This window comes from Lissotriton helveticus, chromosome 6, assembly GCF_964261635.1.
Source record: "Lissotriton helveticus chromosome 6, aLisHel1.1, whole genome shotgun sequence".
In the NCBI taxonomy this organism is placed as follows: domain Eukaryota; kingdom Metazoa; phylum Chordata; class Amphibia; order Caudata; family Salamandridae; genus Lissotriton; species Lissotriton helveticus.
The window spans coordinates 593,133,836-593,158,762 of NC_136067.1; the positions used below are offsets into that span (position 1 = coordinate 593,133,836).

At 41.0% G+C, this 24,927-nt stretch overlaps 1 protein-coding gene across 8 annotated transcripts in view; it reads left to right on the top strand.

The window, feature by feature from the left end:
* The window catches only part of RIMS1 (regulating synaptic membrane exocytosis 1), a 2,308,950-nt gene that overhangs the window by 1,897,484 nt on the left and 386,539 nt on the right, over positions 1–24,927 (top strand). The window contains exon 1 of one of the 8 annotated variants that reach the window (XM_078648049.1): positions 4,032–4,170. The exons of the other annotated variants lie outside the window; for them this stretch is intronic. Within the exon in view, the coding sequence (XP_078504175.1) occupies positions 4,148–4,170 (23 nt within the window). The 5' untranslated portion in view covers positions 4,032–4,147. Of the gene's footprint in view, positions 1–4,031; positions 4,171–24,927 lie in introns of those variants that run through there. 8 annotated transcript variants of the gene reach the window in all.

Below are 24,927 nucleotides of genomic sequence, written 5' to 3' on the forward strand. Positions count from 1 at the left end.
TCCCCATATGTCGGACTCTGAATACTCTCAGACGTATTCTCCATCGAGATTCACACCAGAGGTGCATATTTCTGGTACTGCAACTTTTAGGCGGTCACCAGCTCCTCAGTTTCCTCCAGGCACACCCTCTGTGCCTCTTGCAACTCCAATAGGGCCATTAAATTATCTGCATATTCCAGCTGCGGCATATAAGTCTCCTCGAAGAGCTAGGAGTCCACTGCGTCACTGCTCCAAATGTAAGGTAACATCCATGGCCACATCCAGATCGACAAGCTCATGCAATAAAGGAGCTAGCCATCTTAGTCTACAACTTCTCACTATTCAGTCAGATTACTCTCCTACTTTGATGGATGCACCTCCTGCAAGATTGACCCCTGTGGATGACCTTCTTACCTTCAATGAAGCTTTAATAAGAGTTGCAACGAAATTAAGCATTGACATCCCTACAACCACAACATCAGATTTTGTAATTTTGAGAGTCTGCATCACAGAACAGTTACAGGACCATTGCTTCCTCTGGTTCCTGGCCTTCTGGAGCCTGCTATGAAATTATTCTTACACCTGTATCAGTGAGGTCTGCCTTGTGTCGACAACTAAAAAGATATAAACCTCCTGAACGGAGCCCACTATTCCTCAAATCGGATCCTCCTCCTGATTCAGTTGTTATAACAGCAGCATGAAGATATCATACTGTTCCTTCATCCTCTTCTGTCCCACCAGAAAAGGAAAGCAAGCAGATAGTTGCTCTTGGTATGAAGATGTGTGGAGCATTGACTATGGAAGTGGCAAGTGATTCTGCTTTGATAGGAAGGTACCATATGTCTCTGTGGGACAGGTTTACGGAAACATTTCTAAAGGAGGACAGGCAAGATTTTCAAGAGATCTTGGCTCGGTATCCAACTAGATTATAAGTGCAACAGCAGATACATCAGATCTTGTAGTGCATGGTTATTGTCACAGTATTTGTGCACGCAGATCATCTTGTCTTAGACTAACCGGCCTTAAACCTGAAGCTCAATATCGGATTTTAAATGCACCTTTTTCAGATAATACTCTTTTTGCCTCCCATGCAGATGAAGAGATGTCCAGAATAAAAACTGAAATGGACACTCTGAAGGTTGTAGTTTTTGAAAAGCAAAAGGATTATAGTTGGAGATATAGACCTAATGATAGAAGGTTTTTCTTTCAGAGGGTTCAAGCTCCCCACTGGTCTCATCACTAACACCAACAACAACACCAAGGCAACACTACCATCCTCAAAAAACATCAGTAGAAAGAGGATCTAAACAGCAACCTACATCTACAGGAAAGCCTCCAGCTAAATAATGAGTCATCATTTCCCCCTTCTCTGTTGCATGCTCCTGGAGTGAGAGTATTACCAATCATCTGATAGCGTGACGCTTACTAACAAAAGACAAGTGGGCCTTGAATATTATTCAAAATGGATATTCTATTTATTTCAGATCCTTTTCCTTATTCGGTTCCACCAATCAAAACATCAGTGTATCAGAAAGCCTTGTTACAGAAAGAAGTCAACATTCTATTGCAGGAGCATGCTGTGAAATATATTCCTCATCACCAGAGATTACTGGGGATGTATTACTGGTATTTTTTGGTATGAAAGAAATGACCAAAATAAGAATTAAGACCCATTCCAGATCTGCGAGTACTAAACAAGTACATAAAGAAAGAAAAATTCAGAATGTTGGCATTGCATCAGATCTATCCACAACTGCAACAAGGAGACTGGATGTGTTTGATGGATCTCCAAAATGCTTACTTTCACATTCCAATATCAATAGAACATCAAAAGTGTCCTTGATTCAGAGTGCGATCTCAGAATTACCTTGTTGTTGGTAGTTGTTGGAGCTGTTGTTATTTCATGACTGCTTCTTGTGAAATGGGCTTCCTGTTCTATTCAGTGCTTATGAGTATTGATGGGGATCCCTTGGAAGAGAAGGAAAAGTTGCTTACTGTAATCCTATTTCTCTTCCAGGGGAATCCTCATCAAAGTCAAAAGCAACCCTCCCACCCCCCCCGGATGGAAGTTGTTACAGCTCTCAACAAATACTTCACCTTGGATTCCTAATCACCATAAAGCCTGAGCAGAGCTTGCGGAGTTCTGCGAAGTGACAAAAATAACTCCGCCAAGCTACGAAAAGTTCCAGGAGCTGCAGAGTAGTTTACCATGCGCCGTTTGCACAGGTTTTTTGTTCTCGGCATTTGTACAACACTGTTAAATTAGTGCGAATGGCATCTCTCACAGTGCAACAGGGTGCTGCTTTTTTCTGCCACTTGAGTAGATGTTCTACTCGAGCGGCAACTTCCTCAACGCAAATAGTAGGTTTCTCAACGTGAGCAGTAGCGACCATCCGCGACTGCCTGCATTGAGAATTCTCACAGGGAAATGGTCTAGTGTTGGATTTTCCTTGCTTGTGCTTGCCAACTTACCATTGGCGAGCACAAGCGGGGAAAAACTCCTCTCCGCGGAGCAGAGTTTTTCGGAACTCTGCGAGCTCCTCAGAGTGCGAAAAAGTCAGCAAATGGAGCAGAGTTTACCACCCAAGCTTAATCACTATTAAAATGACCAGGCCTAACTGTTACCTGTGAGGCATAATGGGATATAGGGGGGACTGTGAGGTTCTTAATGGCATAGTGCCATTTATCTCTACTATTCTTTTAATGGCAGCCTTTTGGATAACAAAGTCCCATATCCCCTCTCCTTTTCCTTTTAATAAAGATCTGTGAAGGATTTTCTATAGTCAATTTTATCAATGAGATAATCCTATGTGGTTGGATACATTTTTAAATGAAAACTCAATGTAATTTTCCCATTTAGCCTCTATTATTATTGTCCGTCCTTGTTCAGACACAAAACAAGTTGTCTTCAACTTTGGTAGAAGTCACAAGTACATCATATGCTTGATCACAACATTCTCTTCACACACTAGTGGTACAGAACAGCCAAGCCAGCACGTATAGACTTCCAATATCAGGAAAAATGGCTATAGCCTCCTATCGATACAAACACCAGTCAGTTAGAGTAACTGATATTTTTGAAGTCTATATTATACAGTGCATATTGCCAGGATGAATCTGGAATCCCTTAATCAAGAGTTGAGAAGACTATTAGTATGAAGGAACTGAAATTCTGAAGCCCTGAAGAAGCGAATTAATTTCGCAAAACACGTATTGGCTTGGCTGTTCTGTACCACTACTTTGTGAAGAGAATTTGAATATGAATATGAAGTTGAAGAACTGAGAACTAGCTATAACGTATGCCCCCGCAAAGCACTGCACATATTACATCACTCATGACATGGTCAGTGATATCACTAATAACATCTCAAATGACATTACTGATGACATCATCCACAGACCCACTCACACACCCACTCACAGACCCATGTAAGCACACACACACACACTTATCCATAGAACTACTCATACATCTGCTCACCCATACAGCTACTCACTCAACCACTAACACACCAATACAGCTAATCATGCAGCTACTCATTAACCAATTTAGCCACTCACACGACCAGTCATACAGACACTTAAACACCCACTCATACACGTATACAGACACTCACACACTGAGTCAGTCACCCGTACAGCTACTCACTCACTCATACAATCACTCACACAACCACTCACTCACCTATAGTTACTCACACACCCGCTCACTTACTCGTACATATACATACACATGTACTCACTCACCTATGCAGTCACTGACACAAATGCACACTCACCCATACAGCCACTCTCACACCCACTCACTCACCCACCCATACAGTCACTCACAAACCCCATTGCTCACCTATACAGCCTCTGACACACCCACTCACTCAACCACACAGCCACACACACAGTCACTCATGCCTCCATTCATTTACCAACACAACCACTCACTCACTGATAAGACCACTCAAACACAAACCCATTGAGCCACCCAGACACCTACTCACACATGGATATACACAGTCACACAGCCACTCACAAAATATGTATTACAAATATTATCACTCATTAGTAGTACACAATGTTTATTTATTTAACATGTGTAGTATTCTACTACATATCTTTTACACTCTGAAATGTGCTCCGGGATTCCGCTAGTGGGTGGGACTAATCAGTGGGTATGGAAGAGGACGAGGATTACAAGTAAGCAGTTTTTCCTTATCATGTTTTTGATGTTTGTATAGTCTACTAATTTAAAAACCTTGATTTTGTGTAACTTTGGTGGGGAATACTCCCCTATGACGTTACTTTCAGCAGTGTAAGCGCCTACGGTCCAACTCTATTACAAGTAGGCACCAGTGCCATATATTATGCGAGTTGCAATTAAGAAATGGCTTCCCATTCATTCCTATGGGCCCATTAGCTACTCGCAAATTGTGCATGCAATTTCAAGGGTGCCAAAAGGACACCCTGTTGCACCCCTGGAATTGTAATGTGAACCCATGTTGCGCACACACATGCCCCAAGGGCATGTGTGTGAGTAACATGTAACTTTGAAAAATTACGCATATGTTGTCTGACCTTATCATTCCAAGAAATGTGAAAGTGCCAAGTCATTCAGATAATGACATAGATCAATGTGAAATAAGTCTGGGACAAGCGTCTAGGTGTCACAATATTATTTCAATCTTAAGGTCAAATAAGAACAAAAACAGACATCGGCAAAAGAGTGTAGTCTGAATTGATGTGCATTTACCTTATATGTTTATGAGGATATATCTGGGATGCACACCTTGATGCATATAATCTATGTCAGACATTCCTAAACTTATCTTAGAAATTCCAATCTCCAATAAGATTTAATATATAAGGACTGCCCCTTAACCCCTTCGGTGCTGCGCAAATTCTCCCGCTGTGCGGGATAATTAATAAGTGGGCGGGATTCGGACGGCCACCGGCCATCCTTAGCCCACCATGACGTTGGATGGCCGGGCCGACCTGAAAATAACAGCTTTTACTTTCAACAAGGTATTCAGTGTGTTCCTTCACCCTAAGAAAGTCCACATTGCAAGTTTTACTACCATGTTCTCTTAACTTAGTGAAAAGACATAGGTATCAGTGTTTTAGATTTCACATGAAATTTTAATTATGTTCGACATGTTAATTTTAGTCTCTTTATTCACATCGTGCTTTTTTGTTGTTTTTATGATATTCTGTGTGGTTATTTTAGATGTGATGAGAAACCGGTTTTCCCTGTTGAAGTATATGCTTTTAGTTAAATGTCTCCATTTGTATTAGTAGATTTAGTAGTGTGAGTGATATTGTAAAGAGTGAAATAGGTATGTTTCCGATACCATGGTGCCGCATATCCCAAGTTTAAGGATTGTTAATAACCTAAAAGCCTTGATTTCTTTTCAACAATGTATTGTGTGAGGTTCAGTGGGGCTACAATAACCTGCTTTTAACCTTTAGCCCCTGTGCCCTAAACCAAAGTTTACCAGTGTCATCAATGATTGCGAAAGCAAAAGTAGAACTATCCCAGAGTTATAGTTTTATGTAACAGGTTGCTGAAGAGGGGCTCACCCCAGGAAGTTGTCATCCATCTCTAGACCACAGTAAATCTCTTAACATCATTGGGTTTCACTATTAACATGTCGAAGTCACATGTCACAGTCTGACTGCTTCGCAGATGCTCTCCTTCACAGGAGCTATTTTGAACATGCTGTGTTTCTGCACCTTCCCCCAGATCGGAGAGTCTAGGACATTTACGTCATGATCCCAATGCTTCAGCCTCCATCCTGATCTCATTGAAGATGACTCTGCAGCTGTTATGGCTCCTGGCCTTCTGCATCCTGCTTGTGACTCATGTCAGATGGCAAATGCGGGATCTGTAGTGGGATCTGGAGTCCCAATGCACACAACATCGGGAGGATCTGTCTATGTCCAGATTTTGTAGGATATTTCAAAAGATCTATACTGGTGGCTGCTTGTCCTGCCATTGGGCCATCGGCATATCCCCTCTCCTAACTAAGCTAACAGTGGTGACCAATGTATGTTTCCTGGGTTGGGATTGCCATCTGTGAGAGGTGGAGATCAGAGGTATCTGATCTCTGGTGGTTGCTTATCTCCACATCAGTCTCCTGGAGTTGAAAGCTTTCCGGTTATCCATCAAAGGAAGGTGAGCGCAAGTGCTCACGGACAATTCCACTGCCCTGTGGTACTGCAACAAGCAAGGCGGGGTGGGTTTGTAGACCCTGTGTCCGGAGGCACTATGCCATTGTATGTGGATTTTCCTGGTGACTTGGTGAGATCTTTGAAGGCCAGGGCAGACAAAACCAGCTGCCAAAGCTTAGCAGATCACAAAAAGCAGCTACACCCGGAGCTGGTGCAATATGTAATCTGTGCATGGGGAGATCTGTGGCTCAATCTCTTCACCATTGCTCAATGTCAGCATTTCTTTTCCTTTTTTTTGTCCTCATACATGGCAGTCAACAAATGACTGGGAGTAGGTGCATACTAACTGGAAAGACCAGTTCTTCACCTCTGCCCAGGAAGCCAAGGCCTTATTGAACTATATATCTGGAGGTATATGCAATCTGCCCAAACTCCAGCAAAGTTTAATATGCCATAATCATTGGACTTTTACATTCCATCTCCAAAAAACATATCCCAAATTGGTTTCCACATTTTAATCCGTCTAGGTGAGCCTTTAATGCAATCTAACCTTCAGGTATTTCTAACATATAAAATCCATTCTCTTAGAGATGGTGCTATCTTTGTTACCCATTTTGTGCATATTTCTCTATGTGCCATAACTATCAATGCAAATAGTAAATGTGCTTGAGATATATTCGCTATGTCATTTGTATTACCTTTATGCCTTGGAATTGGAATTGGAAGCGGATTTATAGAGCGCATAGCTACCCTTGGGCATCCCAGCGCTAAGAGGACCTAGTTTATTCCAAAAGGGGTCAGTACAGGAGGGAAGTATTTAAGGAAAGAGCCAAGTTTTTAATTTTTTACGGAAGGATAGTAGGTTTTGATCATTCCTCATGACTAGTGGGAGGGAGTTCCAGAGCTTTGGGGCGTTGTAGGCGAACCTGCGGCCGCCAGATCTTGCCTTTTTTATTCTAGGGACGGAGGCCAGGGCAAGTGAATCCGATCTAAGGTGTTTGTTAGATTGGTGAGGTTTAATCAGGGATCTGAGTATTGGGGGGCCTTTGTCATGCAGGATTTTGTGCGCTGTGCAGAGCGTCTTGAAAGTGCCTTATCCCAAAAACAACAAGATCAAGGCTTACCTGGACTTCAAATCCTAGTATTTTGGAGGCAAACTCACCCACCTCGCACCAGAAGATCTGGATTACCGGACACTGCCAAATCATGTGTACATCGTCCACATTTTCCAACCCACACTTAGGGCAGTATCTTCTCGTGCCTCCTCCCATTTTGGCCAGCTTTTTTGGGGACCAATAAGCTCTGTATCGAGTTAAAAGATGGTTTCTTCTTAAAGGTGCAGGTCTAATGTTTGACCAAAGTGCTGCATATGATACTTGCCATAGGGTGTGGATAGCTGCATCTGGTATGTCCGACCTCCATATCTCCTCTAGTGCGGGGAGCTTGCAATCCTCTGTTTCCACAAGCATCCAATACCACTTGGATCCTTCCTTTTTAAATACCGAATTTTCCAAAAATTCTCCCTCCCATTCTGAGTCTGAACTAAGCTGTCGTTTGTTCCGGGCCCAGCTTGTCAGTTGAAGATATTTGAGTCTTGACAAAGTATAGTTAATTTGTGAGGCCAGTATGTCCCAAGAAATAAGGGAGTTTCCTTCATATTAACTCTCCCCAAGTTGTTAGGCCTGCCCTCAGTAAAGGGAGGGCTAGGATATCCGAGAGACATTCTGGAGTGCCTGGAGAGTTCCAGATAGGAGCTTTGCTACTGTAATATGGTATATCCATAGCTCGTTTTATTTGTACCCAAATCTCACAGGCAGCTAACAGAACCTTAAACCTGATATTTTTGAAACATTTGGGATGACCATATTTGAATAAGAAAAAATGACCTTCCTCCGGGAGATTCTATTTTAAAGCTGATGGTTGGGGTGTGGAGTTTTGTGCATTGTCCAAAAGGAGGTGTCTAGTGTTTTAAAAAAAGAAAGCCCAATGTTATAATTTAGAATCCGGCAAGGCGATTCCCCCATCCACTTTCTTTTTGCGTAGTTTTTTCCATGCTATTCTCACCGCTTTGTTTTTCCATACAAAACGGTCAGGTCGCTTTGTAGTTTCTGTAGCCATTTTGATTTAAAGTGTAATGGTAAAGCATTAAAAATGAACGTAAACTTTGGGAGAATCATCATTTTGATCAAGTTTGTTCTGCCCAGTATGGATGACGGCAGGTGCATCCATAATTCTAATAAGGTCTTGGTTTCCAGTTGTAGCTTCTTGAAATTAATAAGTGCCATGTTATTCATGGTTATTCTAATTCCCAGATACCTAATCTCTGGTTTTTCTAGTTGAGAATTTATTGGGCAATTCCAAGTCATGGTTTCCGTTTTATCCTTATTCACAAGATAGCCAGATATTGTGCCAAATGTTTCCGTTCATTCCATTATACGTGGTAATGCAGTCCCAATGCAGTCCCAAAATTCGGTGTATAGACCATTAAGTCATCTGCGTATGAAGCTGTTTTTATTTCCCAGTCTAAATATCTAAATGGAGTAATCCCAGTTTCAGATCTTATTCTTTTAGCCAAAGGCTCTATACATATGTTAAATAATAAAGGGGACAAGGGACATCCTTGCGGCGTCCCGCGTCCTATCTTGATTGGGGATGAGAGTACTCCATTTATCACTATCCTCGCTGTTGGTGATTCATAAATTGATTTTATAGTGTTTAAAAAGTTGTCCCCCAAATTATTTTCTTTTATAACTCTATATAGGTACTACCAATTTACTCTGTGGAATGCTTTAGCAGCATCCATCCTTATGACAGTTAGTGGTATTTTTATAGTGGTGGCTATGTCAGTGGCTGTAACCAATTCATGTGTAAGATCCTTTAACTGTCTATTTATCATAAAACCCTTTTGGCTGGAATGTATGATGCTCCCCAATGTCCTGCCCAATCTTAATGCTAATATTTGTGTAAAGATTTTATAATCACTTTTTAATAATGAAATTGGCCTATATGACTCACATTTTAGGGAATCCTTCCCAGGCTTTAATATCAAGGTAATTCCATGAAGATGGGATGGGAGCATGCTGGCTAAATACTGTTAAATAACTGTTAAATAACTTATGTAAATATGGGGCTAGACTCTCCTTTTTTTAGCTTTGTAGAGCTCATTGTGGATACCATCTGGCCCGCAGCTTTTTCCCTCTTTAAGCTAGAAAGTACTTCATCTATCTCATAAATAGTGATTTCCTGATTTAGCATTTCTTGTTGGTCAGTGTTTATGCCCGAACCTGATACAGCCACTGATGTAAGTCTATTTGTGGATCTCTTTCCTCTTCAGTGTAGAGTTCTTGGAAGAAATTGCCAAATGCCTTACCTATGCTAGCATTATCCTCGCATAGTTTATGAGAGCCATCCTCTTGAATTTTCCTGATCTCTCTTCTCATCTGGTCATGTTTTGCCTTCCACGCGAGGAGTTTCCCACAGCCTTCCTCATATTCATAATGGGCCAATTTACTGGCTTTCCATCGTTCTTTAACTTTCCCTTCCAGGTATTCCGCCAGCTGCTCTTTAGCCTTGTTTAGCTTGTTCTGCAGTCCTAACCTTAAGGCGATGTTTCGACAACTTATGAAATTATCCTGTGCTGTTTTAATCTATTCTTCATAAGTTTTAATTTCTTTTTTCCCTTCTTTTTTATAATAAGCAGCATGGCTTATCAGTCTCCCCCGGAGGTAGGCCTTAAAGGTGTCCCAGACAGTGTGTTGTGCTGCGGAACGTAAGTTATTATCAAAAAATTCAGTCACTTCTTTCTTTAATGCAGTCACCAGTTCATGTTTGCCTAAAAGGGTTCTATCTAGGGTCCACTTATGTTCTATTACGGTTCCCCTCGTGAGCATTTCTAGCCTTACTGCTGTGTGGTCTGACAAATGCTCCGGTTGGTGTGTAACCCTGATGTTATTCTCTCTTAATCTCCCACTCCGATTCTTGAGGCATGCGAGTATTTTTTATTACGACATGTGAATTCTTTTTATTCCCCGCATTACCTCTCCATATGTCCACCAGGCCTAGGTTGTTTATCAACTGCTGTACACTCTTTCTCATTTTTGGGGCGCTTATGATGTGTTGTGACATTGATCTATCAAGAAGGGGATTCATTAAAATATTAAAATCTCCTGCCATGATTATGTTATTTTTAGTTTCTATTAAATGTCTATATAGTTCATTAAGAGGGGATGGGTCGTCTACATTAGGTCCATAATATCCTAGCAACGTAAGGCCTAATTTATCTATTTTGATATTCACGATTACCCATCTACCCCCTTTGTCTACTTTATAATCCTTTATTTTGACGTTTGCCAGTTTTTTAAATAATATGGCAACTCCCTTGACATTACACGATTGCTTGGTACATACTATCAGTGTTATCTATTTGTTTTGTTTAAGAATGTTTCCCAATTCCTCTTCTCGTAGGTGCGTCTCTTGCAATATAATTATGTTATTGTCAGACAGTTTAATTAATTCTAGGATCTTTCTCCTTCTTTTATATACTCTCAGCCCATTAACATTCCAGGATATTATTCTGAGATTACCCACCATCTTCTCCCCTTTGTCCTCACTCTTGATTTTTTAGATCCTTCTTTTTGCTGTGTAACTACGTCATGTATGAGGATTTTTTCCCCCGAATGCTCCCCGCCCGTGCTGCTAATTACAAGTGAAAATGTGCCTCCCTCTCGTTGAGATCCTCCTCCCTCCCTAGGGAACCCTCCCTTGTTCCATATGGGGTGACGCATTACACCCTTTGAAACTCCGACGTATCATACTCTTCTCAAAGCTAGTGTGTGCCTTTTTGACTATTTATGTGGTCTATCAGGTTCTCAACCTCTTTAACTTCCTGGAAGTGGTGCATTTTGTTCTTCCACATAACTTTCAAAGTGGCTGGGTATTTCAATTGCGCTGTTGCCCCTAGTGATTAAAGGGGTTTTATATGTTTTCCTAGCTCCCATTGCCGATTTAATGTGGTGTTGGCAATATCTGATCTTATAGGACCATTCATCTTTTTGGAATATTTTCGCCTAAGGGCTGCTGAAAGTATTGCCTCTTTAATGACAATAAGTACTAGTATTTTCTTTGGTTTATCCCTTTTTGGGTCCCGTCTAAAAGGGTCCCTATGAGCTCTCTGTATGTCCTGTTCCAGGTCCCAAGTTTGAAATTCTGGCATGGCCTCCTTGATGATGGTCACCACGAAGTCTTTTAAAATTCCCTTCTCTAGTACTTCTGGAACATTCAATAGCCTTAAATTATTGTGCCTGGAATTATTTTCTAACGCTTCTAACTTGTACTTAATTTCTTTCTCACTGCTTTTTAATGTCAGCATTTTGTGCATTGGATTTCCAAAGACAACTCTCTGTCTCTCTGAGATGCTTTCCACCTTGAGAGGAGCTCGGGGCTCCTGTACCCCTACCTGTACTACCTCATGTGTCCTGAGTTCTGAAGAAGATCAAGAATGACCAAGCCCAAGTCATCCTAGGGGCACCAGATTGGGCAAGGAGAGTGTGGTACCCAGAACTCCTAGACATGAACACCAGTCCATTTCATCAGGATCTTCTGTAGCGGCAAAAAGGCAACCTCCTGCACCCTTGCCTATGCAATCTTCATCACCATGCTCAGAGATTGAGTGATGGCAGTTGAATTCATTCAACATTCCTCCCTAAGCAGTTGATTTCATTCCGGTAGCCAGGCATCCTGCCATGAAATCATTATATGCCTGCGTTGGGACAGGTTTATGGTTTGGTGCAGTACTTGGCAGGTTGACCCACTTCAATCCAATCTATCTGAAGTCTTACTCTCTGTGTTGTCTCTAGCCGAGCAAGGCCTTGCACAGTTAAATGTCAGAGCAGTGCAGAATAGGACCATTTCTCACAGGATCATTTCCGGTGTCAAATCTGCCTCACACTGGCTAAAATGCAGCCCCCAGAAGGCTTGTGAGCTTATTCAACCAGTATTAAAACTGCTACCATTGCGTTGGCACGTGGAGTGTCTGTTCTGGCCATTTGTCAGGCTGGTAAGTGGGCGTTACTGCACACATTCATGTAGCACTATGGTTTGTACAGCCAACTCTGTCCGGCTGGACTTTTCGGTTTCAGTCAATTCACAAACACACTGCCTGGGAGGTACTGCTTTCGTATGTATTCAAAAGGTGAGGAGAGGAATTTGCAGTTAAAAGAATCCGTCAAAAGAACAACTTACTTACCTTCGGTAACGCTTTTCCTTGTGGATACTCTATCTAAACACAGAACCCTCCATTTCAGCTAGAAGGTCCACATTTTCATCCATATGAGCTAGAAGTTCCATGTGTTGTGAAGTATGGCAATTATGAACATCTTGTGACAAATGTGGTAAAAATATTATGCAATAAGTGCTGCAGTTAACAAAACCTAAGCATTCTAATTCCAACGAGTGCCCATTGTTACCTTCACTTTAAAAAAAGCAAAATGTCTAACTCACTGTCACAAATAATCCTGTAAACCTTGGTAAACAACGCAAACCTTTGTGTGGTGATCTGACATGCCTGATGCAGCACCCTGCTCCAACAAGAGCCTTATTGTTCAGGCCTCTAATAGCAAAGTTAGCCCAAACTCTTTCTATACTGTCCCACCAGACAGAGAATCTAAAAGAATAGATGATATGCTCAAGGTCTTTCTTTCAGCCCGCATAGTGCTTTATTCTATAAATGAGGTTTGCCTCCTGGGTCACTGCACTCACGCCTTCTGGGACATTGCAAGGGAGGGTTTTAAACATGTTTGCCTGATAACTTAGTGCAGGGTCAAATATAGTTTACAGTTAGGGCCGTAAATTATAGAATCTGATGAATGTGCTTTGAGCATCAGTGTTGTCTTATGATTCCTTGCTTGATGTATGGCACTGGGTGTTCCAGGGATACGCAAGCCTCTATTATGAATAAGCCCTGTGGGAATTGGCCCTTTGTGCAGGGACATACCCAAACATTTTGCCTTCAACCTCCTGGTTTCTAACCCCATTTTTGTTGGCTGTGAGTACTCTGCAAACTTTACCACTGCTAACCAGTGCTAAAGTGCTTTTGCTCTCTACTTTAAAACATGAAAGAAATTGTCCTACACTTAATTTGCATATTTAATTTACTTGCAAACCCCTAGTAAAGCAGTACTACATGAACTCAGGGCCTCTAAATTTAACTCTACTGGTGGTCCTTCAGCAGTGATTGTGCCACCCCCTTACGTAGCTTTCTTAAACATTTCTCAGGCCTGTTATTGCAGCCTGGGTGTGTAGTTTACACTACCATTTCTACAAGTAAACCTTTTACTAGACTTAAATCTTCCTTTCCAATACAAATATGTCACCCCTAAGGTAGGGCCTGAACAGACCAGAGGACAAGGTATGTTGTATTTAAAAAGTTAGACATGTACTTTTAAGTTTTGCATGTCCTGTTAATGAAAAACTCATAAATGTGTTTTTCGCTACTGTGAGGCCTACATCTCCCTTAGGATAACACTGGGTTACCTTATTACACTTAGTAAATGGTATTTTTCAATTGGGAGCAGAGAGGAAAGTTGAATGTGGTGTCTAAAGAATTGTACTTTGAAGCTGTCTTTAATTGTAAAACCAGATTTAAAATTACAATTTTGAAAATGCCAATTATAGAAAGTTGGCATTTTCTTGTTCCACCCATATGGTGCCTGCAACCCTTTCCTGGGTCACATGACTAGGTGTAGCTGGCAGTTGGTCTTTGTGTATTGTTCCCAGACATTGAGAGAAATGAAAGCTAGGTGTTGGCAGGAAGGGCAACTATGACTTAACAAGGGGGAGTTGTTACCTACCACACTTGCACTTCGTAAAGGCTCTGCATTTTCTCCAAGGGGTTGCCACTAGTTGTTTGTGTCCCCGACACAAGCGGGGGCCAGGGCAGGGAGGAAGGGGATGCATAATACCTCAGGAGGAGTAGAAGCCTGTAGAAACCTCTCCTACTTCAATGTGGGCACTAGGTAAAAATATTGGGCCTAAGACCCTAACTCTTCAGTACACATCTGGACCTTTGGAAGATGCAGAAGAAGGACTGCTGTACGGTTCTGCTGTCATAAGGACTGCTACTCTGCTGTCCTGATGCCCTCCCGCCTGAGTGAGAAGGACTGGACCTGCATCTTGAACCCAGGACCACCAGAGTAACTCCGAGGGCTAGTTGTCTGCCCCTGATTAGAAGCCTCAGGGACAGAACTGGATCTCTCCACCTTTAATCCAGCACCTGTGCTCTGCCAGTGATTTCTGCCTTCCCAGGATGTGCCACTCAAATTCTGGACCCTTGGAAGTAGGCATGAAGGTGCTCCGCCAACCCTACTGTGGTCACATCAGAACCAACGTATTGCCCCCCAAAATATATTCATCTGAGTTGCTGTGCAGAACATCACCTCACCAAAGTCCACAACTTCACTGCTGCATGACACATCGCCACCCTCAGCCTCCTAGGAACAGCGGCTGCATGACACATCATCAACACAGGCCCCTGCTTTACAAGCCCCGCATGATTCTGCGTCGCATGCCCCGCAGCTTCTTCGGGAACATCTGGTGCATAACACATCTTCGACTCAGGACTTCACATCGGAAGCCCCTTGGTGATGGAATTCTTGAAGGCAACACAGGACTCCATGGTTGGTGTTTTGTTTTTTGGTGCTATTTTCATTTAAATTCTTAATATTGCAAATCTCTGGTTCGACTGGTTGGATCTTTGTTGTTTTGGTGTCAAATTATGTATTAAGCTGTAGTCTATTTTACAAGTTTGGTGTGGGACTTTTGTTGTGTTGTGTTTTCCTTTTAACAGTGTTTGAAGTGCTGCATAAATACTTTACACTTTGCCTCTAAGTTAAGCCTGACTGCTTTTGTGCCAAGCTACCAGTTGATTATTATTATTATATTTTTAAAATATCTTTATTATTCAACAAGTCAGCAAGCATCATAAATAATTTTTCAATAATAGGCAGGATTACATATATCTTGTAAAAATCATATGAGAGAAAAGAAAAAAGGGAACAGGAATTTTATAAAGCAGGAATAAGGCAAAACAAGAGACAATAGATACGCAAGTAATTATGCTAGAGTACTGATCAAAAACATTCCGATATGAGTTCCCATATAGATTCAAGTTTATTGTGGGCTTGTAAGCCCCAAGCATTCGCCAACATGTGTTCCATTGAGTATATCTCCTTTAGCAACATCCACCAGTCGCTGATACTTGGAGGGTATAAGCTAATCCAAGCTCTGGCGATGACCAATCTTGCTACTACGAGCAGGATCAATATTAGCCGATTTTGTTGATGACTAAACATACCAGGTCCCAGCATAATATCCCTCGCTGTTGGGGAGAAGTCAATCCCTAATTTCTGAGAGCCAATTTGACCTATCTGTTGCCAAAAGTCTTTCAGTTTAGGACACTCCACAAACATATGTACCAAATTTGCAGCATAAAAATCGCATTTGGGACATTTTGTGCATGTGCTAACAGTCCCAGTATTGATCCATTTAGCTATTCTCTCTGGTGTATGAAGCTGCTGCATTTGTAGATTAGTGGCATGTACAGATTTCTTTACTACATATAAACTTTGCTCTATATCGTTTTCCGAGACCTCCTGCCCAAGTATCGTGCTCCATGTATGAGCTAATTTATTGGATTCCCCCTTTCTAATGCTGGCAAGAATCTTGTACATACGACTAGTCTTGAATTTGGCGCTATCTTGATATAATAAGTCCCATATATCTGACTCAGCTACATCGGTCAGTTTTAGATGCGTCACCAAAAATTTGCAGTTTCTCAAATGAGACAAACCCGCCATGATCAAATAGATCCCCGATGAAAAAATCCCCAAATCCACCCATTGTTGTAGTGCAGCATCATGAAAAATCTCCGGGAACATTGGATTCCTCCACAGCGGGAGTTTGTCGTGATAGTAAGATTGGTCGCGACTGTTGAGAATAGCTTTCCACATGGAAATAGTATCCCGTAAGGTCTTGAATTTTACTCGTTTAAAGTAATTAGGATCAGTGGTTTTGTAAATATACATCCTACTATTTTCTGCCAATAACAGTTGATGAAAAAAGGTGGTACAAGAAGGATTTCATAAGCTCTGAAAACGAGCTGTAAACGCAGACCAAAAGTACATTTTAAAGTCTGGGAAGTCTATACCCCCCTGTTCAAAAGGACACTTCAGTAGATCCATTGCTCTACGTGCGATGTACACCGCGCTGCCATTATGACGCATCCATTACAACGCAAGTCGTTACAACGACTTGCGCTGTAGGCGCTGGATTTTGGAATAGTATGATTTACTATTCTAACTCCAGCCTACGCAACAGTAGGGAAGGTGTTGGAATAGTAAATCTACTATTCCTTAGTCTCTAGCGCCATCCAGCACAAGTCGTTGTAACGACTTGCGTTGTAATGGCAGCGTCGTAATGGCAGCGCGGTGTAAAGCCCGCGTTGTCATGGCTGTCTCCCCTACGTGCCGTCCTATAGCCCCATAGGAAGTTACTGAAAAGACCATCTAATCTTTTAAAAAAACTATTGGGGACCCGTAGAGGAATGGATCTAAAGAGATACAAAAATTTTGGGAGTATTTTAATTTTAATTATATTAGCGCGGCCGATGATAGCAATCGGGTGTTTGTGCCATTTTTTTTAACTGGATAGCTGTTTCTTTAATCAATAGTTCATAGTTTAATGAAATTATTTCGCTGATCTGTGATGTTATTCTGACCCCCAGATAAACAGCCACAGTACATACCCCTCTTAGACAATCCCCGGTATCAAAGTTGCGTTTTATGTTTGTTGAGCTTATAGCCGGCTACGCCTCCAAATCTATCTGCTTTTTCTATTTCTATCATTGCTCTAACTGCTTCAGGTGAGAATATAGCTAAATCATCTGCATAGGCCGTTACCTTTAATGTGTTTATGCCTTGCCTTTATGGGATGATTTGAGGATTAGATTGTAATGAAATAATAAATGGTTCAATATAAAGGGCAAATAAAAGAGGAGAGAGTGGGCATCCTTGTCGAGTGCCCCGGAATATTGAAAAAATTTCCGATTGTGCTCCTAGATACATTAGTTTAGCTTGAGGGTTACATTAGTTTAGCTCGAGGGTTACAATATGAAGCCTGAATCCACTGTTTAAATCTTTCCCCTATACCCACCTTCTCCAGTACTACCCATAAAAACTTCCAGTCCACCCTATCAAACGCCTTTTGTGCGTCTAAAAGCAGCATACCCAGTTGAATCCCTCTTTTTTCCGCGAGATCAAAGGCAGTAATAGCAGTATTTATATGAGCCGTAGTCTCCCTACCTTGAATAAAACCATGTTGGTGGACTGAGACAAGCTCGGTCATTGCTGGTGCTAATCGAGTAGCCAAGATTTTGGCAACTATTTTGGCATCTGAATTAATAAGTGAGATGGGCCTATAAGAGCCACACTCAGTAGGGGTTTTATTTTTCTTTAAAAAGAAGACTATTCGTGTCAGATTCCAAGATTCTGGTACCACGCCATTGTAGCAGATATATTGAGTTACCTCTCTAAATGGTTTGATTAAGTGCTCCTTGAAAACTTTATAAAATTCCAGAGGTATCGAGTCTTCCCCTGTAGCTTTTCCGGAAGGGAGCGCCGATATTGATAATATTATTTCCTCATTGCTGATGTCATTGCCCATAATAGCTGTATCTTCTTCTTTTAATTTTGACAAATGTATATTCTGAAAATAATGTTGTATATCTTGATCATTAGAAGTAGTTTCAGAAGTATTTATCTTCTGATAAAAAACAAAAGAAAAATCCTAAAATCCCTTTCGGTTCCGTATAAGTGGTCCCATTTGCTGATTTGATTGCTTTAATATGGGTTTTGGCCTGATCATCGGCTACCTTATGAGCAAGGACTTTTCCCATATGCTCACCAAACTCATATTGTATAACACAGTATTTATTAAGTCTATTGATCATTCTTTCCCTGAATACCTTTTTAGCTGCTACCCTTCGATCAATTAGCACTCGTAACAGCTCCTCTTGGTTAGGTGAGGCAGACCGAACTGCGTGTATATGAGCCTCTTCAGTCTGTATCATAAGCAAAATATCCTGTTGTGTTTGGTCTTGCTTTTTTTATTTTGTTGTAGTATGTATTGTAATGTCAGGCCTCGAACCACTGCTTTCCAAGTATCCCATATTATAATAGGTGTAGATGTATCCTAATTTTCCTGAAAAAAGAGTTTGAGCTGCTTGCTGATAGTCTCTACATAAATCCCGTCTGTAAGTAAATATTTTGGGAAAGTAAACGTTTTACGAATCATTTCTGCTGGTGCAGCTTGAAATTTTAACATAAGAGGATTGCGGTCAGAGGTCATACGTGGGCATATCGTCATCTCAGCTGTTGTAGCAATACCGTTAGAAACCCATACCATGTTGTTTCCTGAATATGACTGATGCGGAGATGAATAGTAAGTAAATCCTGCAGTGTTAGGGTGTAAGTATCTCCTCAAATCAGTCACTAGATGTAACCTCCCAATTTCTACTATAGCTGATCTTGATCTTTTCATTCTGCGACTAGATGTCTGTCTACTAGTATCTATGTTGTAATGCATAATACAGTTGAAGTCCCCCAGGATAATTTTTTCTCTTTCCCAATTTAGAAGTTCCATATTTAGCAAATCAAAAAAAAGTGGTTCATCTAGATTTGGGCCATATACACCACATATAACATACTTTTTGCTTTGTATTTCTACCTGGGCCAATGCCCACCTCCCAGCTTGGTCAGTTAAAGTTTTTAAAGGCACACAACGAAATCCCTTTTGGTTTAGAATAGCCACTTCCCTGATAGAGCAAGACTGTGAAGTGCATATAATAGTTTCATAGCCAAGTTGCCCTAATAACCTCCGATCCTTATTAGAAAGATGTGTTTCAGTAAGTATTACAAGCTGTGGATTATATGTCTTCAGTTCCTCACATACCAACTGCCTCTTGAGTTTGCTATTTAGACCAGCAACGTTCCAAATAATACACTTAATTTTACTCATCATAAAAGTATTTGTTTTCCTGTTTAATGTAGCTCTACGCTCTGTTAAGTTTGTTTTCCTCCTGCCCTATTGTAAGTATCTCTGCTTTTTGGCTGTCTTGATGAATCTTTTTTCATCTTTTTATCCACCCAACCCCTCCCTGCACTCATTAGCCCACCCCCGTACCTTGGAAGAGAAATTACCCCCCTAGCAAAGAGCTGCTCATCTAGCAGCCAAAGGGAGACAGTGCATCCCCGAAGCAGCCCCCTCACCCGAAAACCTCTACTCCCAAAATCGTGAAAGTATACTATTGATTAGCCCCTCCACAACAATTCCACAACAGTTTGTTCACTTTAGTGCTTCCCACCCTTCTCATGTTGCCATGTACTAAGTGCCTCCTTAGCCTATTTAATTGCGGAAAATGAATACGTTTGACCCCCTCTGAGTACCTTTAGCTGTGCCGGCTCTTGTAAGAAGACCTGTGCGTTTAGGGATTTCATAGGTTCTATTACCTGCCGCATTAACCAACGCCTATCCATCGTAGCTTTACATAGATTTGAGCGTACAAAAAAGGTTACAGTTTCAGATGTTATAGGCGAGCTAGGGCGAGCCTTTAGGTATACAGCTTGATGTAACAAAAAATTGCCAAAATAGATTAACATAGGCCTTGGAAATGTAGATCCCTGTCTCTGTGGCCCAAGAGATAGTCTATGTGCCCGCTGTATCTAGCTGTCCCAATTCCAATCTGCCAGATCTGGGAAGGCTTTCTGAAATAGCAGCACCAGGTATGCTCGAGGGTCTAAGCCCTCTTTTCCCTCCGGAACACCAAATAATCTCAAGTTCTGCCGTCTCTGGCGATTTTCCAAATCTTCCACCTTAAGTTGAAGTTCTTTAATTGAAGTATCACAGGTCTGTGTTAGCTCCACTGTCTGTGACACAACCACCTCAGTTTCCGCTATACGTTGCTGGAGATCTGTTATGTCATTTACCAGGGAGTCCACCTTAGCTGTTGCAGATTGAAGAGCCTGTTGGATGCCTGCGTTATCCGTCCTGAGTTGTGAATAATGTTCCTGAGCTTCTTGTCTCTGATCTTTTAGAGCTTGAAAGATCAGAGCTAGCGATGGTTCTAGACTAGTTCTCACGCTTGAGTCAACTTCGCCACCATCAACCCCTGAGGATCCTGAAGCTGCCCCTTTATCAGATGGCTTTGGTTGTGCGGGGGCAATGGGAATTGCCGTGGGCATTACAGAAGAAGGAGGCATGATAGAATGAGTGGGAGTTGTGTCTGTGTCTTTCCTTATCACGCCTTCATTCTGAGGTACTTCTGTCAGACTGCTCCCTGAAAGCCTTAAGACCAGTGACTTAACACCACCCTTTGTTTGAACCCAGCGGCGAAGGGACGTATAATTCAGAATTTCCTTGTTGCCTGATGCACCACCCTGTTGGACCGCTTTAGCCGGTGTATTCTTGTTGTTACCCCTTAAATGTTTAGCTTTTGTTATGTTATTACATTCTTTTTCCTGGCCCCCAATCAGGGTGAGTTCTTTGTATTTAATTCTGGGTCCTTTCTAATTCCCGTTTGATTTGGATTTTGAGGTGCCTCCCCTTCTTCTGATGAGCTCAGACTTAGTGACTTCTGTATTCCATTAGCCCCATTAGTGATACTAGTCTCAGCAACATCTTATGTTATAGTCGAGCTACCAGCACCATCCTCTATTTCCTCAATCAAGCTAGTCTGAAGTCCTGTTTCTAGTATATCGTTTTTACCATTCGAGATCAGCGCCGCATTATCCAGCCCATTTGCCCCCTGTTCCACAGTCTCACCCCCATCTGGTTCTGCAGAACCTACTTCAAAGCTTAATTGCTGGCCAGGTATAGCCCCCATAAGCATCGCTGCAATATCATGATTCAGGCCACTCTCTGTTGTAATTTTTATGAGATTATCTCCGCTGCTTTCCCTGAGCGAATCAGCTGAAGAATGGGCTTACCAACCTTGGAATTGTCGGCCGGGAGTCTTCCGTTCGGATTTCCTGTGCTGGCATCCATGTCCTCACTCCACTCTGCTTCCACCACTGCAGCGGGGGGCTGGAAGCTTCCCTGCACGTGTAACGCACGCTGACACTTTCGGCGGAGCCATTACGAACTTGCTGCTTCTGCCTGCAGACCAGGACACCCAGGACTCCGAGTTGATTCTCGAGTTCAACAAGCAGAGCTGCCGTCATCTGCTAATCTGCCTGAGGGCTCCGGTGCTGACAGCTAGTGCAAGCATGAGTCATGTGATAAATCCGGCAAGTATGTGATGGCTCCGAGCTGGTTACTTTGTTGCAGCTTATTAGATGTTATACTTTGCAATTCGTGAGCTCCAACCGCCAACAGCGACCACTGATTTTCGTGTACCAGCAGGGCACGGTATAGCTTTAAAGTCCGGTTTAAAAAGTCCGAGTTCAAACTCCTTTGGGTAACCTTGTAAGTTTCTCCGTTTTAGATTCTGTCAATTCCGGTAGATAAAAAACAATCGGCAAGGGCTATAGCCGTGCTTTAACGGGCTTTAGCGGGAGCTGCTTAGAGTGCCTGTCATCCCGGCGGCGTCAACCCGCCATCTTGCTCCTCCCCCTCTACCAGTTGATTAAACATAGTTTAATTTGGGATTTTCTTGTGTTTAACCCTGACAGAGATTGAGTTCTTCTTGAGTAGGGTTTCACCCCTCTCAATCAGTAACCCAACTTCCTACCAGACTCTTGAATAGTCTTGACTCTTTGATTAGAAAACTGATGCAACAGTTCAATGCTTTTAGGGCAGAAGAGCCTGTTGCCTTGGTTTACTTTTTACTTTTTGCCCATTCCATCAGCCATATTGAAAGTTCAGGAAATACTTAACAGCCTTGCCTATCACCAGAAACTGCCCTCTCAGCCCATTCAGCATACAGCTCAAACTTTCCATGGCTCTAGGAGCATGGACGATGATAAAGGATGAGGTTGTAACATTCAAGTTACCGCTGTAGGTTCGAATATTGCTGCATAAACAACACAGAATCCATTAGTCTCCTTCCCCGTTGACTGTGCTGAAAAAGCTCAAGTCTGCCCTATGAGCGCAAAAGAGATGTTCGAGACGTAGCTCGCCTTTTCAGAAGAAGATTCTCTCAGCTCTTTTGAAGTCTCTCTCAAATTATGGCTTGGTTATACTATACAGAACACAAGACTACTTTTACTTTCTGCTCTAACATGAACTTAAAATGAAAAGACGATTTTTCATTTACATGGATTTAGCAAAAGTGGTAACTGTATCCCAGATATGTGACAAACAAGTTTTACTCTTGTAACTGATAAGCTATAGTAAATATTCAACATATCTTGTTAGAACCAAAATAACTGTCATGAGACTGGTCTTGTGCCAATGTCCTGCAGCATTTGTTAATGTTCCATGACTTGAGAAACCAATCGGAAACAAAGTTTCACACATGATCTACATATGAACCTGTAGAGGCTTAAGAGACAAATGTTACAGCACAACTTTGAGGATGTAGTAGAATCCTAGTACCTAAAGAATGCAGAATAGCGTTGACCAGAATATCGATTTTCTAAGGTAAGTAATGTCAATGTCATAAATATCTATGGGCCCCATTATGATGCCGAACAAACTAGCGTCCAGCCGGCATTGTGCCGGAAATGGGACTGCTAGACATGGAGTCGGCACTCCCACTTCCCTTATTAGGATGCGACCGCCTTCAAGGTGGTCGGAAAGTTTATCTTTCCTATTGCAGCCTGTGCTGTGGGTTGCAGCACAAGCCGCAATAGGAAAGTTACACTTTTTAATCATCAATACTCCCTGTGGCAGGCACCATGCATGGATGTTTGGGGGTGCACCACTGGTCTCGTAACGGAGGCGGCGGAGGGACGGGGCTCTGCTGGACAGTCGTACTGCCAAAGGCTGTGGGAAACATGCATCGTAATCCCCACGGCGGTGCCTGAGCAGGCACTGCCTCCAGTCTGGGGATTACGATTCATCTACTGCCCCGACGGGCTCCTTGAGGCAGAGCAAGTTCCTCCCGCAGGTATCGGTCGAACCGCCTGTATCATAATAAGGCAGTTAGACCGATGCCTCAGATATTGGGCGGAACGCCGCCAACATGCTGTCAGATGGCCTTCCGCCCAACATAATGGGGCCCTATGTTGTTAATATTGTTTACTAAAATATCTATGTTGTTAATATCATTTACAAAAATATCTATGTTGTTAATATCGATGTTAAAAATATCTATGTTGTAAATATTGTTTACAAAAATAGCGTTAATAAAAAAAGTTTACATTATTTTATGTATAATAGTATATGTTTTATATAGCTTCTATAATTATTGCTAATGATTTTTAAAATAGTGTGTTGATCTTTAGTTGTTTTGTAATTTAATTGTTTATTGTAATTTTTAGTTTCGTAGCAGGTTGTGGGTTTTGTGGGGGATAGGGTGGGAAGTACTTTAATTATAATTCATTAATAATCATTTTTATCATTAGTAATTATTTAATTTATAATTATGTCAATTGTGTAATGAATGTATTTTTTTCAGTGACTTTTTAGCTGCAGGTTTTGGGGTATATGACTTAATTATATAAATTAAGTCATATAAATCATGTTTTTAACTATAAATTATTTAATTGATAAGTATGTTAATTGTGTATTTAATTTAATAAATTATGTTTTAGGTGTGGGTTGTGGTGTATGTAGGGGTAAAGGGTGGGAAGTAAATTAATTTAAATTATTAATGGTTTATTTAACAAATGTATTGTTTAATTGATAATTATGTAAATGATGTAATTACTTTATTTTTCAAGGTATGTTTTAAGTGTGGGTTGTAAGGTTATAGGGGTGTAGGGTTGGAAGTAAATGAATTATAATTATTTAATTCATTGTAATAATTGCTTATGATTTAAATTAATAATTATGTACATTTTGAAATTAAGACATTGTTTTAATTGTACATCAGGTGTCGGTTGTTGGGTTTGTATGGGTACATAGTGGGAAGTACATTACTTATAATTAATTCATTATTAATTAAATGATAAATTATTTAAATATTTAAGTACATTTTCTAATTAAGATAGTTTTGAAGTTATATCTTAAGTGCGGCTTATGTTTTTAGGGTTAAAGAGTGGGAAGTTATTGAAGAAATAATTTATTTTAAATACATTTTAACTTTATTATTAATTATTTTATTGAGAATTATGTTAATTGTGAATTTATCATATTTATCATATTTTTCAAGCTATATTTTAGGTGTGTGTTGTTTAGTTTGTAGAGTAATGGGGGCCGTTATTTAAGTAATCATAAATAAAAACAAATTATTCATTTATTTAAAAAATATAGCTATTAATATTTAATATATTAATTGTGCTATACTTTGTTTACATTTTTTATAAATGTTGTCTTTGTGGAAACATAATTATATTAATAACTGTGTTAATTGATAATTTTTTTGAAATGTAATATGTACTTGTTATTTTTAATTTTTTGTTAAAATTAAGATTGAACTTTTAAATTAAGAATTTTATTTTTTGGGGCATTTAATATAGTTGTTAAAATATATTACTTGTTTAAAGTGAAGTACCTTACGTGTGACTCCAGTGGGAATAGTAAATTGTACCCCTCTTGAATCCAATGCTTTCCCTACTGTTGCACAGACTGGAGTGGGAATAGTAAATTGTACCCCTCCTGAGAACAACGCTTTCCCTGCTGTATCACAGACTG